General features: G+C 39.5%; 1 protein-coding gene across 2 annotated transcripts in view; it reads left to right on the top strand.

Moving 5' to 3' along the window:
* LOC149449760 (alpha-2-macroglobulin-like protein 1) overlaps positions 1-18,246 on the top strand; it is a 128,671-nt gene that overhangs the window by 41,160 nt on the left and 69,265 nt on the right. For both annotated transcript variants that reach the window (XM_089692746.1, XM_089692747.1), the window contains exons 4-6: positions 11,650-11,812; positions 14,679-14,731; positions 16,823-16,843. In XM_089692746.1, coding sequence (XP_089548872.1) covers positions 11,650-11,812; positions 14,679-14,731; positions 16,823-16,843 — 237 coding nt within the window. The remainder of the gene's footprint in view (positions 1-11,649; positions 11,813-14,678; positions 14,732-16,822; positions 16,844-18,246) is intronic.

Genomic DNA, 18,246 nt, shown 5'->3' with positions numbered 1-18,246 from the left:
TTGAACACGGAAATAACGGCAGCTTATGTTCAGAGATGTTCAAAGTTTATTAAACATTACTAAGATTATATAGAATACAGAAGAGTAAAGGGGGGGGGGAGCGAGTTTCAAATCTGTAACTTGTAAATTTCCATCATGAGCTAACTACACGAAACATGACATATACATTTCTTGGTACAAATTGTTTTGGCTAGCTTTCTGAGAAACAACCAGACAAAGACATTGTCAGGGTCATGTTAGCTTCTGTTGATACATCCTTGAACAACTAAAACAGTTTCATTAAACTTCTAATATATCTGCAAAAAGCTAACTTAATACTTAAAACGGCGTACATTAACAAAATGGAGGTTATCTAGATCCTTTCAATCCCCTCTGAGATCATGAACATGATCTCAATTATTTACCTCATTCATCTTTTTGTACATAGCCAGATAACCTTCATTTGTATTTTGCGGTTTGGTAGCTCTAGAAATGCAATATAATGAGCATTTAAAACATAGATATAAAGATAAAACAAAATACAATATCATGACTATGCTTACAGCAATACCTTTCATCCATGAAAAGACGGAACCAAATCCTGATCCTAACCAATCAAAAGGAGTCCATCCATCTTTTCCTATAGCTCTAGCTTCTTCCATTAAACCATCTACCTGTTCCCTGTGTTGCTTTATTATTTCATAATAATCTGGAACAGTCATTGTGGTATTATATATCCAAGTACAACATTCATAATCCTCTGTCATCTCACACAAACCTGTCAGAGCAGCACTCATACTTTCAATAGCTAATTCTTGCATCTCCAGCTGTTTTCTAATAGCTCTGGTCTCGGTATTTAGCAACCCTATCTCCTTAGAGTTCCTCTCCAGTATATCATCAATAATGTTTGTGTAATTATTTATTTTGTTCATGAGTTTTATTCCCCATCTAGTGTAGGTAGGGAACCATGACCAAACCTTATCGCCTGTAGAGAATAGATCTACCTTTTCTTGTTTGGTTTCCCTTCTCTGTCTCAGAGTTAGTTGGTGTTTTGGGTATGTACTGGCTTTTACCTGGTGTTCCTTTTGGTCTATAGCTGCCATGATTGGCACTAATTGGGCTACATAGCACCAGCCCTGGACATTACTCGGTATCCAAGGGTAACAGATCTTACCACAACAGATATAGGTATTGTTTCCCAAGGAGATCGGAAATTTTTGTATTGCAGAATGAAATTCAGGGGTGACAACAAGTGTAAAATAAAAAAAGTTTTCCAAACATAGTTTTCCCCACATTATCTTGTATCCCTTCTAAACTTTCATTCAGGGTTTTACCATTTACTTGCCAGAGTTTCACAGAAGAAGTTCCATCCCTCCTTCCAGGATCAGATATGTTTAATATGGACTTTGAGCACATTCCCTTTCCCTTGTGGGAGGTATTCCCCAGTCTAAAACACCAATCGGGGAGTTGAGTGACTCCCAGAGTTGGAAAAGATATGGTGGCATTAGAAATAATATTGGTTAAACCAATACTTACATTCCCTGTTATTAACAAAAATATTTTGACTGGAGTGGCCAGAAGAGGAATTTCATATGTGCTAGGATGTAACTTACTACATATCCAACATTTATCATAACCTGACTTTTGAGCATAAGCATATTTGAACTGCATCATCAACATTTTTCCTGAAAATGGATTGTTCTCTTCAAAACTTCTTTTTGACTTTCTTTCACTTTTGGTTATCTGGGTCTCATTTAAATCTAGTCCTTGACCACAGATACCTTTTATTAGGCCCAAGTCCTCAGGGTGATAAATACAGTTAGTTAGGATCCATACTGGCAGAAAAAAAGAGCACAGTCAGTGTGCCCAATAGGACCCAGAGCTTCAAAGCACCATGAGGGACAGTAAGGAATGTCATCTTCAGTGTCTTTCTCACCAACTTCACCCGCTCTTCGAGGATTTTCTACTTGTCCTTCACCTCCTTTTTCCGTTTCGTGTTTCTCAGGTGTTTGGTTCACCTTCTTCACTCAACTAGCATGGATCCTGGACTGGGAATTCTTCACCAGAACAGCTGTTCTGGTAATTGCTATCACCGTAGTAGGTGGTCCAAAGGGGTAGCCTTGCTTCTTGTTTTAGCGAGTTGGCAGACCACTACGACATCTCCCACTTGGAAAAGGTGTGTTGGTTCCTGAGAAAATAAAGGAGAAGTGCGAGCAACATTTCTTTCAATCTGATCTAAAGTCTGAATCAATTTTCTCACATATTCTTGTTGTACCAGGTCAAGGTCCCCTCTTTCTAACATAAGTGGCTGTCTAGCCCAAAGAGTGGGGAACGGTCTTCCCATTAATATTTCAAAAGGAGATAACCCTGTAGTCTTATTAGGTGTCATTCTTACCTCTGCTAGAATTGCAGGTAACATCTTCTTCCAGTGGGTATAGGTTCCTCCAGTGGCCTTCCTCAACTTATCCTTAATTGTCCTGTTCATCCTTTCTACTATACCCGAACTTTGAGGATGATAGGGAATATGAAATTTCCAATCTATCTTAAGTACTTTTACCAGGTCTTGGCATACCTTGGCCACAAAGGCTGGTCCGTTATCAGAATTTATCTGCAGTGGACATCCCCATCTGGGTATTATCTCCTGTGTAAGAATTCTGACTACAGTTTGTGTGTCTTCTTTATTAGTGACAAATGCTTCCACCCATCTGCTAAACATATCCACCGTTACCAACAAAAACTCTTGTCTCTGTCCTGTTTTTGGCATGTGGGTAAAATCTATTTGTAAATGGGTGAAAGGTGTAGTTGGGTACACTAGATGCTGGTGTTGTGATTTCTTTGGGTTCTGTGGATTGCTCCTTATACATGTAATGCACCTAGAAACATATTCTTTCACCAACCTACATAAGCCTGTAATGTAAAAATCCTGCAATAATGTTTCACATGTCATTTTCCATCCTCTATGTCCTAGACCGTGGTACTGTGCAATGAACAGTGGGGCACTTGACATGGGAATGCATGGTTTCCCCTCTAAGCACACTAGACCAGAAGCTGGATCTAGTTGTGCTCCAGAACCATTCCAGTCTGCTAGATCGATTTTTGTAGCAAATTTTTGTAAATCTGCATACATCTGGTCATGTGGTGTGGTTGTGACACCTGAAGTGAGCATAGGCATCTGTTCACTGGCCACTTGTTGTAATGCAGCTTCCTTTGCTACCTTATCTGCTAATGCATTTCCTTTGGCTATATGATCTCTGCGATTTGTATGTGACCTGCAATGAAGAATGGCTAATGTTTTTGGTAACTGTATGGCTTTGAATAGATCAGATATCAAGGAAGAGTGAGATATGGTTTTGCCATCAGCAGCAATGAATCCTCTTCTCTCCTAAATGACCCCAAAATCGTGTACAGCACCATGGGCATACTTGGAGTCTGTGTAAATGTTGACATCCTGTCCTGCAAATAATTGACATGCTCTTGTAAGGGCAATCAGTTCGGCTGCTTGGGCTGACTGATATGGGATTGGCTTTGCCTTGAGTATTTTGTCAGGAAGTTGCACAATGGCATATCCTGCATGGTAAATGCTGAGGGGGTGGTAAGTATTATCATTTGGCCTAGAGCATGAGCCATCTGCAAACACATCTGGGGCCCCATCAAGAGCCACAGCTGACATGTCGGACCTAGGGGAAGTGTCTTGCTGTATGTGGGTTATACAGTTGTGTTCTTGTGCCACTTCATCCTGTTCCCCCTTTAACCCCAATAGGGCATTCAAAATTGGAGCAGGGACGGAATTTGCTGAAGAATATTTAATAATCAAGTTGGGATCAGATAGAAGAATCACTTCATATCCGCTCAACCTTTGTGCTGACATGTGTTGAGTGTGTATGTTTTTCAGTAGTAAGGACACTTGATGTGTGGTGTGTAGGGTAGTTTCATGTCCCAATGTGAAAGAAATAGCCATCTCCACCAGAATCGCGCAGGATGCAACAGCTCTCAGACAAGCAGGCATGCCCTGAACCTGAGTTGGCACTACTTTGGAAAAAAAAGCTACAGGGCGGAGCTTGCCTCCATGTTCCTGAGCCAGGACCCCCGCCATGGTTGTACAATTTTCTCTAGCATACAGATGAAACATTTTCTTATAGTCAGGTAGTCCAAGACCAGGGGCCGTTACCATAGCATTCTTCAGGTACACAAAGGCATCAACCATTTAATCTGACCATGTGAGAATGTCAGGTGATTCTGAAAGTGTGGAATCAGAGTGTGATCATAGAATGAACAATCAGGTATCCATTGGCGGCAGTATCCAATCATACCAAGAAAAGTTAGCATGTCCTTTTTTGTTTGTGGGCGGGGCAGACCCACGAGAGCCGCAGCTCTTTTGTGACTGACATTCCTCTCACCATGACTTAAAATAAAACCAAGGTACTCAACCTGTTTTTGGCACCATTGCAATTTCTTTTAGATGCTTTGTGACCATTCCCTGACAACCATTCTAACAGAGACCAACTATCCTCCTGACTAGCCGCCTGACTTGAACTACAAGTCAATAGGTCATCCACATATATAATGAGAGGGGTCCAGGACCTCAGTGTGGTCTGGAGGGCAAGTGAGTAGACTGCAGGCGAATCTACAAAACCCTAGGGCATTCTACACCAGGTCATCTGGCGATTGCGGAACGTAAATGCAAATAGTGCCCTCATCTGGTGGTCCACAGGAACCGAAAAAAATGCATTTGTTAAATCAATTACTGTAAAATATTCTGAATCGGACGGAATAGAGGTGATGGTACATCAGGCACTATTGGGGCTAATGGAACCACCAAATTATTTATGGCCCTCAAATCTTGTACAAACCTGTAAGAGCCATCCGGCTTCTTAACAGGATTGTTAGGTGTGTTGTAAGGAGAAACATTTTCTTCTAAAGTACCTGTTTCTAAAAATCTTTCCACTAGAGGAGCAATCCCTTTCTCCTTCTCTGGCATTAATTTGTATTGCCTCTGTTTGTAGGGCAATGTCCCTTCCTTGAGTGTGACTGTGTACGGTGTACATGAAATGAATCCTACATCCATAGAATTTGTGGCCCAAACTGGATGTGTATCAGGAGGGGGTGTAATGTGTGAGGGATGACTCTCATCATTGAAATAGGTGGGTATAATGGGTACTTTGGAGGATCTGGCAACAATACCTCCTTCTGATGCTACTCTCAGAGAAATCCCTAAAATTCCCATAAAATCTCTCCCTCTCTCTGGAATGGGTCTGTACTTCCCACGGCTTCTGTCCAACCAGCCATACAATCCACCCAGGGATTTATTAACATCTAGCAACATAATCCTTACAATTTTCTCCCATTTCTGGGGGACCTGGTGGGTAACTACCTCCTTGACCCATATTTAGACAGTGGATAAGACAATTTTACCTTAAAATCTTATTTTGTTCCACACAACAAATTATCTTATACTTCTACGCAACAGAAAGAAAAAGGAAAAGATAGATAAACCAGAATCTGCTCCACAGACTTATTAACCTTTTGATAACTTCCCAAAAGTTATCTCTTCACTGTTCTACCAAAGGACAGTGTGTTCTACCAGAGAACAATCTATTTTATGTTCTGCCAAAGAACATACTGTGTTTTACCAAAAAACACTCTTTTTTTTTTTTTTTTTTTTTTTTTACAGTGCACTATTTTGTAACTCTACCAAAGAGTTAAGTCTGCTTACCAAAAGCAGCTACAGGTTATCACGGGTCTATATAGACAATACAGAATGATTCAAGACCTTCCCTCAACACAGGGAAAGAAAGAGCTTTTAGTCATAAAAAGACAAAAGGTTTACTTACCAAGTGAGGTGGGTGGTCATCCCGGGCTGAGCCCCCAGCTGAAAGGATGATTTTCTTTATCCCCTCAGAGACCCCCGGTCTGTGGAGAGATTCCTGGTTTATCAGCAGAATTCTGGGAACACCCCTTGAACACGGAAATAACGGCAGCTTATGTTCAGAGATGTTCAAAGTTTATTAGACATTACTAAGATTATATAAAATACAGAAAAGTAAAGGGGGGGAGCGAGTTTCTAAACTGTAACTTGTAAATTTCCATCATGAGCTAACTACATGAAACATGACATATACATTTCTTGGTACAAATTGTTTTGGCTAGCTTTCTGAGAAACAACCAGACCAGTGATGGGCAATCTTTTTTTTCAACTGAGCCAAATCTCGCCAAAACCACGATTGAAATTTATTTGGAGAGCCACATTTTTAAAACTGAAAATACATCCCCCATAGTAATTCATCCCCCATATAGTAATTCATCCCCCATATAGTAATTCATCCCCCATAGTAATTCATCCCCCATAGTAATTAATCCCCCATATAGTAATTAATCCCCCATATAGTAATTCATCCCCCCTATAGTAATTCATCCCCCATATAGTAATTCATCCCCCCTATAGTAATTCATTCCCCATATTGTGTCAATTTACTTACCTTTGCTCCGCGCGTTCCTCTCGCCGTGTTCCCGCGCCGTTCCGGTCTTCAGGGCGGACTGTGAGAGGAGAGGAGTTCGTCACGCTGCCCCGCCTACATCCTGACAGCCAATGTTTGCCACGCTCCGCGGGTCGGATTAAAAGGTCCGCCGGGCCGTAGTTTGCCCATTGCTGGGCTAGCTGCAGAGTCCTGACTTTTGGGGCGGCCGCCCGAGAGGAGGGAGGGGAGCGGGCGCCCGGCACACAGAAGAGCCGCATTAAAGTGTGTAAAGAGCCGCATGTGGCTCGCGAGCCGCGGCTTGCCGACCACTGAACCAGACAAAGACATTGTCAGGGTCATGTTAGCTTCTGTTGATACATCCTTGAACAACTAAAACAGTTTCATTAAATTTCTAATATATCTGCAAAAAGCTAACTTAATACTTAAAATGGCGTACATTAACAAAATGGAGGTTATCTAGATCCTTTCAGTCACCACTAATCCATAGTCCTCCCTTCACTACACAATAGGAATCACACTCACCAATACAACATGCCTGGCTTTTCTCAAGAAAGGCTAAAACAGCTTGAGGGCCATTTCACACCAGTGCATTGACCTGCATTTTAGCACATTTCAAGACAAGAACATCTAAAAAACAATAATTTCCAATGTGTTCTATTCACACCATAGCATTGTGTTGACCTGTGTTGCGCTAAAATGCAACATGTATGCATTCTAGCACAATGCAGTGGATGTTAGTGGATGCAAGCAGATGTAAGCAGATGTCAATGCAATGCACAGGATATTCTTGGAAAGTGTAGTATGCTTTAATGCATGTAAAATATATGTCAACGGACATCAAAATGTATGTCAACAGATGTCAGCACATGACTAAAATGGATGGAAATGTATATCCATTATCCATATATTTTAGAGCAAGTCAGTGTGAATTGACCATGAGTGAAACCTAGAGACGTTATCCTCCACTGCCTGTATGTGAGACCGCTCCCGGAATCCAGGAAAGATGGCTAGATCACCACTAAAGAAAGAAATCTCAGTGTGAAATTGTTTCATAAAAGCATTTATTATATATACATCAATATACTCACATATATTCTAAAGACCTAAAGCATTTTATCACAGAAAAAGGTTAATTTAGCAAGGTCCTGCAGCTGACTAGGCACTTAATAATTACAGAATGTTAGGCCCCCTTCACATGGACGATCCGATCGGGTCCGCCTGCCTGTTCTTCGGCTGGAACCTCTATTCTCCTCTACGGAACGGTGAGTGTAAACAGATATGTGTCCGTTTATCCTCGCCAACATCCAATCCAATCCGCCAAAAAGAGACAGATTGGGGATCCATTCCCCTTCCGTCCATCGGATTGGATGGGATGGCAGTCGGATGGAAACAGACAGGCAGTCCGTTTCCATTCGACTGCCCATGGAGGACAGTGGGCTGTGTCTGTGTCTGCTCTGCAGCAATGGAGCAGACGCAGACCTTGCATCAGCTTGCTGAGTGGGGATCAGTGCAGAGATCCGCTGCTGAGCAAGTGGATCCACTGACAGGTCTGCCCCATGTGAAAGGAGCTTTTGACCGGCCTTTCAGTGTTAGGGTACTCCTGGACTCACAGCCTACACAGCAAAGATCTGCCTGCACTATCAGACTCCACATCAGAATATACAGTATCTCCATGTACAAAATATATCAATAAGCAGACAAGGAGAAACCTATACTTATATTAAATATGGGCTCTATGCTACTAATAATAACTGGATACAAACATTTATAGGTAAAGTTAATCCAGGAAATATCCGATTGCTTCTCGGGGGGTCAGGAAGGAATTTTTTTCCCTGCAGGAGCAAATAGAATCATGCTTTGCTGGGTTTTTTGCCTTCCTCTGGATCAACTGTGGGTATAGGATTATAACTTTTTTTTTTGTAATGGTTGAACTGGATGAACTTTTTGTCTTTTCTCAGCCACACTAACTATGTAACTAATAATGATAGTATAGGCTTACATTGGTAACCAGATTCATCAGAGATTACAAAAGCATATAAAGAAAAGTAATAACTAATTAGTAGGCTGCAAAATCCCCACAGCACCAGATGAATGACGAGCTTGGCAAATACAATACAATGTAGTGGGGTTTATTTGCTAAAGTTAGAGAGAGCAAAGTCAGGCTCTCTTCTGCATTGAAACCAATCAGCTTCTAAGGCTGCGCATACATTATACAATTTTCTGTCCAATTTCTGCCCAATTTTCTTTAGATTTACCTTCAACTATGTAGTGAAAAGGCCTGCCTAATTGGATACAAGTGAAAGTGTTGTTTAGGTTTGATCTCATATTATATGGTTTTTGGTAAAGCTAAAGCAAAATTCTCAAGAAAATTGTATAGTGCATGGTCAGCCTTACCTCAGCTTGTTCAGTTAAACTTTGGCAATGTAACCTAGAAGCTGATTGGTTTCTATGCAGAAGTGAGCCTGGTTTTGCACTCTCCAGTTTTAATAAATAAACTCCAGGGAATCATACAGATAAAGTACAACAGATAAATACAGTAACCATATAAATGTACAACGTTAGTATGAAAATATACAGACCAGACAGTGCATTTAGCTAGTAAATACCCAGATACAGAATGACCAAAATGAAATATAATATAGCCCTCCTTTTTTTTTTTTGGAGGGGGGGGGGGTGGTGGTTATGGGAAACACCAGAACTTTCTAAGTGGAAAAAATTTGATAATAAAGTTGACAGTGCCTCCATAGGGCAGGACAGGAGAGATTTCCTTTCTGGGACATTAGTCAGTGGTCTAATCAAAGTAAACTAATTGAATGTTACAGGAAACAATTGATTTCAGTTACTTTTTCCAAGGGGTATGCTACTAAATATTAGATTGATATTAATACCAACAATTTGTCCAGTCCATTTTTGGAGGTTTGGGTGGAATGTGTCAGATTTGTCTTTTTGTTTCTCCACTTTTTTCTGTCATACAAATACAAACAAAAGAAACAACAAACATGAGAATTCCTAAACATTTGTGATTGCAACAATTTTCTGGGCGAAGTGGTGCATTATTTGACAGAAATGCAGGTGGTGCCAATACTTTGGCTATGTATATATATATATATATATATATATATATATATATAGTGCTCACCATAAATGAGCACACCCCCTTTAAAAAGTAAGACAATATCTCAATGTACACAAGCACAATTTCCAAAGGTTTGACAAAACTGAGTTTCATAGAGCACTTGTTTAGCTCATTACATGAAAGTAAGGGAAATAATATAACCGAGATTGCAAAATCTTCAGTTTTACTCAAATTAGTTGATGCAAAAATGAATACACCCCACAACAAAAACTACTACAGCTAGTATTTTGTATGACCTCCATGATTTGTAAGGACAGCATCAAGTCTTCTTGGCATGGACTGAACAAGTTGGCAACATACTGCAACATCTATCTTTTTCCATTCTTCAAGAATTTTAGAGCCTGGATGCTGGATTAAGAGTGATGCTCAACATGTCTCTTCACAATTCCCCATAGGTGTTCGATGAGTTCACATCAGATGACATACTTGGTTACTCAAACACTTTCACCCTGTTTTTCTACAGCAATGAAAACATTTGGCCCTGTGTTTTGGATCATTGTCATGCTGGAAAAGTGCACGACAACCAAGGGCACAGAGTGATGGTAGCATTTTCTCTTTCAATATAGAGCAGCACGTGTGAGAATTCATGATACCATCAATGAAATGCAGCTCCCCGACACCAGCAACACTCATGCAGCCCCACAGAAGGACACTGCCACCATCATGTTTTATTATAAGCACCATGCATTTTTCTTTGTACTCCTCGCATTCACGATACAGTTTTGAAGCTATCAGTTCCGAAAACATTTATCTTGGTCTCATCACTCCAGAGTACAGAGTCCCAGTAGTATTCTTCTTTTTCAGCATGGGCCCTGGCAAATTCTAGGCAGACTTTTTTGTGCATGGGCTTTAGGAGAAGCTTCCTTCGTGGACGATACTCATGAATGCCATTCCTCTACAGTGTACGTCGTATTGTGTCACAGGAAACAATCACCCCAGTTTGGCTTTCTACTTCTTTAGCTAACTGCAGTGAACTTGCATGGTGATTTTCTTCAACCCTTCTCATCAGAAAATGCTCCTGTCGACGTGTTAACTTCTGTGGATGGCTTGGACGTCTCTGTAAGATGGTTGCAGTTCCATCTTTGTTAAATTTTTGAATCACTTTTGTTACAGTATTCTGACTGATAAGTAAAGCTTTGCTGATCTTCTGGTAGCCTTCACTTTTCTTGTGTAAAGAAATTATTTTCTTTCTCAGGCCTTGTGACATTTCTCTTCCATGTGGTGCCATTGCTGACAGAATGAAATGGGAAGGGGTTTTCTTTGTTAAGTAACGCCCTTTTATAATCATCTGGACACCTGTTTAATGAATAATTCAACTCACCTGTAGTTGAATTCTTGTAAATTAGGATTTTGTTGTCTAATATTTAGCTTTGCTCCTAAGACATTCACTGGGGTGTATTCATTTTTGCAACATGGTTTTGAATTAATTTGTTAGGAAAAATACATGTTTGTGTGTGCAAATTAACACATCTTGTTTACAATCAATGGCCTGCATTGGGAGTATTGTGTAGTATAGTGTCCCATAGAAAATGTTGATTCTGAAAAGAAATTAAAGGTTTTCTGACAAATCTGTTGGGGTGTATTCATTTATGCTGAACACTGTATATATATATCTATATATATATATATATATATCTGCAAGCTAAGAGCAACAATAGTAAACTAATAACATATTAACACATGCCTAATAATCCTTGCTTCTTCCATGGGGACATGTGGTCTCAGCTCGTCTCTCTCTTTCTCTCTCTACTTCCTTCCTCCTGGGGTTTCCAACCCAAACGCCCAGAAAAAGTGCTATACTTAATTAACTGTGTGATAAACAGCAAAACTATTTACAAATACAGACAGTAGAGGGCAGATGATTCCTACAATAGGACTACTTGTCAGAAGGTTGATGTGTGCTTAGTGAGTTTAAATGCAATATGCTCATGTTTAACAAGCCTGAACCATTAATATTCATATAAATAAGAGATCTATAACTATTATTCCTAGGCAGGAATATAGGCTCACAATTTGAGTACATCCTCAGTAATTAGTGACCTCTCTTCTGCACTTCAGATTACAGATCCTTCTTTAAGCAATGATAAAGAAGCCAAGCTGTCAGTTTCTATTCAGAATGCTGAAGAGTCTATAAGAAAAAGCAGTAAAGTTACTGTGAAGAAGAGCGAACATCGTATTCTGGTTCAAACAGACAAGGCAGTGTATAAGCCAGGACAGACAGGTAAGGGATAACTGGATTTGGTAAGGGTCTGATCTGTCTAACAAGTCAACAAACACCAGTCCTCACTGCCTTTTCCTCCATCATCTGTGCAGTATGCCAACTAACCAACACACCAGGAATAGCATCACTGCTTGTCCATGACAGGTCAACAAAATACTATATGCACAACTTATCAATTATCAGTCATCAAATTTACATGTCCAAATACTGCATACCAGGTGAAAAAATTATTTAATGTTAGACCTCTTTTCAGTAAAAGATGTACTTTTATCTTAAACACCATTCATTAACAATTTTACCTCCTGTGTTTTGCTAATTTGTTGTGATAGTTTGTACTTTTGAGAATAAGATGTTGAACCTCTTTTTGTTTCGAGACAGGGGGACGTCCATTTTCAGTTTATTATCAATAAAATAAAATTATCTGTACACGTTAGTATATTATGTGAGTAAGTCTTCCCAGGCACTTAGTAAACCAGGGGTAAATGAACTTCAACCCTCCAACTGTTGCACAACTACATGTCCCTACATGTCATGGAACAGCTAGAAGGTCGAAGTTTGTCTCCCCCTTCCTAAACTCTGTACATGAATATATCCTTCAAAGACAGAATAGGAATGATTCCTTAATACCTAGTACACATGATGAGAAAATCGGATGAAAAATACCACTTTCAAAGCGATCATACGAAAATGTGATCACTAGTACATAACTTATGAGAGCCAATCATAACAGTTCATGCAAAATTATCCGAAGTGACAAACACAGAAAAATTTCTTGTAGGATACCAAAACGGACAATTTTAGTTTAATCACTACAGTATTTTTTATTATTATTATTATTATTATTACTGTTTTTGTTTTGTTCTGAGATTTTAAAAAGTAGGAGATTTGTGCTGGTAAATTATTTTGGTTGCTAGTTGTATTATTATTATTATGATTATTATTTTACAGGATTTATATAGCGTCAACAGATTGCACAGTGCTTTACAATTGAAAGGGAGACAGTACAATTACAACGCAGTTGAATACAGAAGGAATAGAAGGGTCCTGCTCATGGAGCTTACAATATAAAGGGAGGGGGAGGTGGTACAAAAGGTAATAGCTGCAGGGGATGATCTGATGTAGGTAACTCAAATACAGTTCTTAGGTGGAAGTGGGGTTGGCTTCCCTGAATAAATGAGTTTTCAAGGATCTCCTAAAGAGGGATAGAGTAGGAAGAGTAGGAGCTGATTGGACATATTGCGGTAGAGAGTTCCAGACTAAAAGAGAAGTTCTGGAAAAGTCCTGGAGGTGAGCATGGGAAGAGGTAAAAAGGGAGCTGGAGAGCAAGATGTCTTTGGAAGAATGGAGAGGATGATTTTGGCGATATCTGCAGATGAGGTTGGGGATGTAACTTGGGCAGAGTTGTGAAAGTGAGTTGTTATACATTGTGGTTAGTTTTTTGAATATTATACATTGGGCCAATGAAGAGATTGGCAGAGAGGGGCAGCAGTCATGGATCAGTTAGTAAGGTATATAAGTCTAGCAGCAGCATTCATAATAGACTGAAGGGGGGGTAGCTTGTGTAAAGGTAGGCAAGTGAGGAGGGAGTTGTAGTAGTCAAGAGGGGATATAACCAAGGAGTGAAGAGTATTGAGCACTGTATTAACATATTTTAATGTTGCTTTAATGATATATTCATTTGGTACTGGCAGCTAGTACACTGGCATAGGAACGCAGAGGGTTTTCACTTATGTGGAATTGTATTCAATTACTGTGCCTTCATTCTAGTATTTCATCCTCTGTACTCTGCACCAGCATTTTAAGTGTGGGTAAGCTGTTACAGCCGGGTGCCCACTGCACATGTGCGAGCAGCACTGCTCAGACTGGGGGGGGGGAAGACTTCTAGTTCAGATTGCCTAGGCAGTTGGAGAGGAAGTGGGAGCGGGTACCTTTTAAAATCAGGTACTCGTTCCCCCCCACACACACACTCCTCAAAGGTGTCAATCCTTAACGGGAAGCAGGGGACCAGTCGTTAAACCAGAACTTTCCCTTTTGGGTTTTGGCTTTAAGTTTTCTGTGGTTTAATCCATAAAGGGCTTGTTTTTTGGATGAAATGTTTACCATATTTACCATATTACCTGAGGTGAATCTTCATCCCTTTTCTTCCTTTGTGGCATATTGATCTTTGGGTTTTGGGTTCCCTTCAGTTCATACATACATACATAGTCCATTGGTTCAAATCAAGGGGTAAACTATTGATTCTTTTATAAAAGCTGAAACAAAATATATGATGTATTCTTACAATGTAGTTATGAACAAAGAGTGTAACAATGAATACAATTTAAAGTTTTCATGCGCCAACCTTTTGATACAAATCAGGAGATTTTGTTAATTTTACTATTTGGGTACAAATGCATTTGGGTTAATGGGTAAAATTAATGGATTTTATGTAGGTTTTTAAGGGTGAAATGAACTTACAGAAACTGTTTTTTATTATCCTAGACCCAACCATGAAAACTTTCCTCACATCACTAATCTTCCTAGCAGGGGCGGACTGACCATTTGGAAACTCAGGGACTGCCCGAGGGCCCGGGGTCAGTAGGGGGCCCCATGAGATGCCCCTGATACCTTTTTCATAGGCTTTTTTGAGTTTGGGCATGGACACAGGGGCCCCATGATCCCCTATTGCCTGGGGGCCCCATGAGTTGTCAGTCCGCCCCTGCTTCCTAATTATACCAGTAGTGTACACTATTTGTAAAAGTAGCTGATTGCCAATGTTGGTGCCTTTCATCTCTGCCAGACCCTATCAGATGTGCTATTTTCATTGGATTGCAGCTGTATCCAACCTATATTCTGATTGTTTTTCTTATATTTTTTCCATCAACAGTGAAATTTAGAGTGGTGGCAATTAATGCAAATCTTCAACCTGGACAAAGTTTGGTAAGATAAAAGGGCAGCAATGGGCCAAATATCAATGTGAATATTTTATTAGGAAGAAAAAAGTTTTCACAATATTAAACATACAAAAGAATAATACAGCTTTGAGCTATCACAGACTTAAATCTTTTGTTCAGTAGACAACAAGAGTCAAAAAACATAGAGCATCCAAGGGAAATGCCTAAGCCCTCCCCTCACAAATTAAAGGGTGACAAATGAGACTGAGTGATTCAGTAGAGCCTGGAAGCATGGAGGGCTTAAGTATTGAAAAGGAAATGACTAACTGTAGCAACATAAAAATAATTAGGTACAACAGGGTAATAAATCCCACTGGAGTAAATATCTTCAGGATGGATACCAAAATAGACTGATGCCTAATTAATGCTCAAGAAACTCTCGGTGACTTAGAGAGAGAAAGCATGGGAGTAGCAAGCAGCTTATAAACTAATAAGCTAAGAGAAAGTATACGCTTTGGGAGAAGACTGCACAGCAGCTGGAGAAGGAGTTGAATCTTCAGAAGGGTTTAGGAGTTGCTGACTGAGGAACCATTTGGTGAAGCAGAATGGGTGAAGGATTTGTTCCACTTCCTACTTTGTGTAGGTAGCCTCTATGTAAGTTTCCCATTTGTGAAAAATTTCTGAATATTCTGCATCTGGGTTAAGTTACGCATTTAATTTTTCATTGGAGAATATATAGCGGATAGACGATTTAACACTGGAGATGGTATGTATCAGAGGGACAGCCCACTTTTTCATGATTCATCTCTTAGCTGCCAGGAGACAAATGTGGATCTATTTCTGGTCACGCTCCTTAGCTGATTTAGTGGCTTTCAGATGTTGGTCTTGATAGCTAAATAATCATAAAAGTGGATCAACAGAAAGAGTTATCCATGTGATGGATTAAATATATAGTCTCACTTGTGTCCAGAAACTAGCTATTTTGGGGCAATACCATATAAAATGGGACAAGGTAGGTTTAGACTGATTGCATTTGGGACAGCTAGGTAATCTTGGTCGTGTTGGCTTTGAGTTGGTCACAAGGTAATGATTTTAGGCATGGTGAATAATTTTAAATTTATAATTTTAAATTGTGTTTCTCTCCAGATTTTACTGGTAGAGACAACTGTTTTATAGCCATCAAGGAACTTAACAATTTAATGGGTGGAAAAGTCCTTTGTGCAGACATAGCATAGAAAAATTGAGCAGGCAGCTCGTACCAAACACATTTGTAATTAACAAATTGACTTATGCCCCTTTTGTTAATTAGGAACAGGATCTGCTCTGTGTTCTCAGATTAGAAAAGTGGTGCAGGCTTTATGCCTGTATTACTCTTTGCTAATTCCCCCAATGTCTAGAAACTGGCAGAATTTACTTTATATATTTTTCCAAAGCTGATAAAATCAAACAAAATATGTCTTTCCTTATTTAAGTTTATAAAACTCCTCCATTATTTAAACTGTATTCCTGTAGCTGACATTTTTGCAGCAGTTTATCTATTAAAAAAATACTCCGTAGAAAAAAGAGCACCTGGGACTCCAGGTTTCAGAGACTGAGGGATGAAATGTGTGTTGTGCCCAGAACAACAAATATTTGACAAATAAATGGGAAAATCTGATTTTTGGTTGGTCTGCAAGAACCATTCCTCCTTCAAATATTGATCAAAGAGAAATTCCAGGGCCAATATATGTGATACATGGGGGAGCTTAACTGTGTGCATGAAGTATTGGATTAGTGGGATATAAGGTCATAGGCAGAACACAAGAGGTTCTTTATATCAGTCCTGTAACTCAATCAAGGCTCCAAGACCCCGAACTTGACTTTACTTCTGGTTTATTTTAATCTAAACTAGCAAAGATCTCTAACTGCATTTTAAACTCATCTGTTTAGTGTCAAGTTGGAACATGAAGGATAATTTGCATATTTTATATTACTATTTTGGATGCATCAAAATTATTTTATAGGATATTTTAAGCTATCATAAACTTAATAATTTGTCAGCATTGTGATTGTTTATTGTTGTGCTTGTTAAAAGGAAAATAACAAAGGAGATGAAAGAAGCACATGTCTAATCATTAAATTCTTATTTGTTTTTCAGCTTCCAATTGTTGAATTGCAGGTAATTATGGTATTTTATGTAGACTTTAGGTAAGCTTAACATATAATAATTTCACTGCAATTATTTCACATTAAAATAGGAGGATGTGCTTGGAAATTACAAGGGGTAATGACTGTGTAGTAAAGAAAATATAATTATACATTTCCATTCATGCTATCAATTATAAGAATATTAAAACCAACATGTACTACTGGAGATTTTTTTTCTCCATTGGACTTTACTGTCCTGCATTAAGAAGTTTGCAAAAAAAGCTAAATAAAATGGCTGCCTTTTGCCTAAATGTCAGAGGGTGTTTAGATTTGTGCTTGTCAACCCTTACCTCATCCTTCCCAGGTTCCCAATCTGGATTTACAAATGAAAGTCATATTTTTAGTTTGGTTTTTCATCTCCTTTTCCTGCTGATGCAGGGAGTTGTCCACAAGCATGTTTGTAGAAAATCTACCCCAGAAATCAGTTAGAACTGTGAAACTCAAGCTCATGATACAATAGGGCCTCGGCTTCAAAAATGATACCCAGATCTTGGAGTCTAACGAAGTAGGCAAGTGGCAAATTACCTTTTCCCTATATTACAAATGCATATACAGTCATGGCCGAAATTGTTGGCACCCTTGATATTTTTCCTGAAAATCAAGTATTTCACACAAAAAAGGTATTGCATTAACACATGTTTTGCTATACACATGTTTATTCCCTTTGTATGTATTGGAACAAATATAAAACAGAGGCAGAAAAGCAAATATGACATAATGTCACACAAAACCCCAAAAATGGGCTGGACAAAAGTATTGGCACCCTTAACTTAATATTTGGTTGCACACCCTTTGGAAAACATAACTGAAATCAGTCGCTTCCTATAACCATCAATAAGCTTCTGACACCTCTCACCCGGAATTTTGGACCACTCTTCCTTTGCAAACAGCTCCAGGTCTCTCTTATTGGAAGGACACCTTTTCCCAACAGCAATTTTAAGATCTCTCCACAGGTGTTCAATGGGATTTAGATCTGGGCTCATTGCTGGCCACTTCAGAACTCTCCAGCGCTTCTTTGCCATCCATTTCTGAGTGCTTTTTGACGTATGTTTGGGGTCATTGTCCTGCTGGAAGACCCAGGATCTTGGACGCAAACCCAGCTTTCTGACACTGGGCCCTACAGTGCGACCCAAAATCCTTTGGTAATCCTCAGATTTCATGATGCCTTGCACACAGTCAAGGCACCCAGTGCCAGAGGCAGCAAAACAACCCCAAAACATCATTGAACCTCCACCATATTTTACCGTAGGTACTGTGTTTTGTTCTTTGTAGGCCTCATTCCGTTTTCGGTAAACAGTAGAATGATGTGCTTTACCGAAAAGCTCTATCTTGGTCTCATCTGTCCACAAGACGTTTTCCCAGAAGGCTTTTGGC

This window comes from Staurois parvus, unplaced genomic scaffold (assembly GCF_062004578.1).
Source record: "Staurois parvus isolate SC_StPar_1 unplaced genomic scaffold, SC_StPar_1.0 ptg000604l, whole genome shotgun sequence".
NCBI classification, from domain to species: Eukaryota; Metazoa; Chordata; class Amphibia; order Anura; family Ranidae; genus Staurois; species Staurois parvus.
The sequence above is the reverse complement of the archived record's forward strand: the minus strand, read 5'-3'. Positions and strand labels throughout refer to the sequence as shown.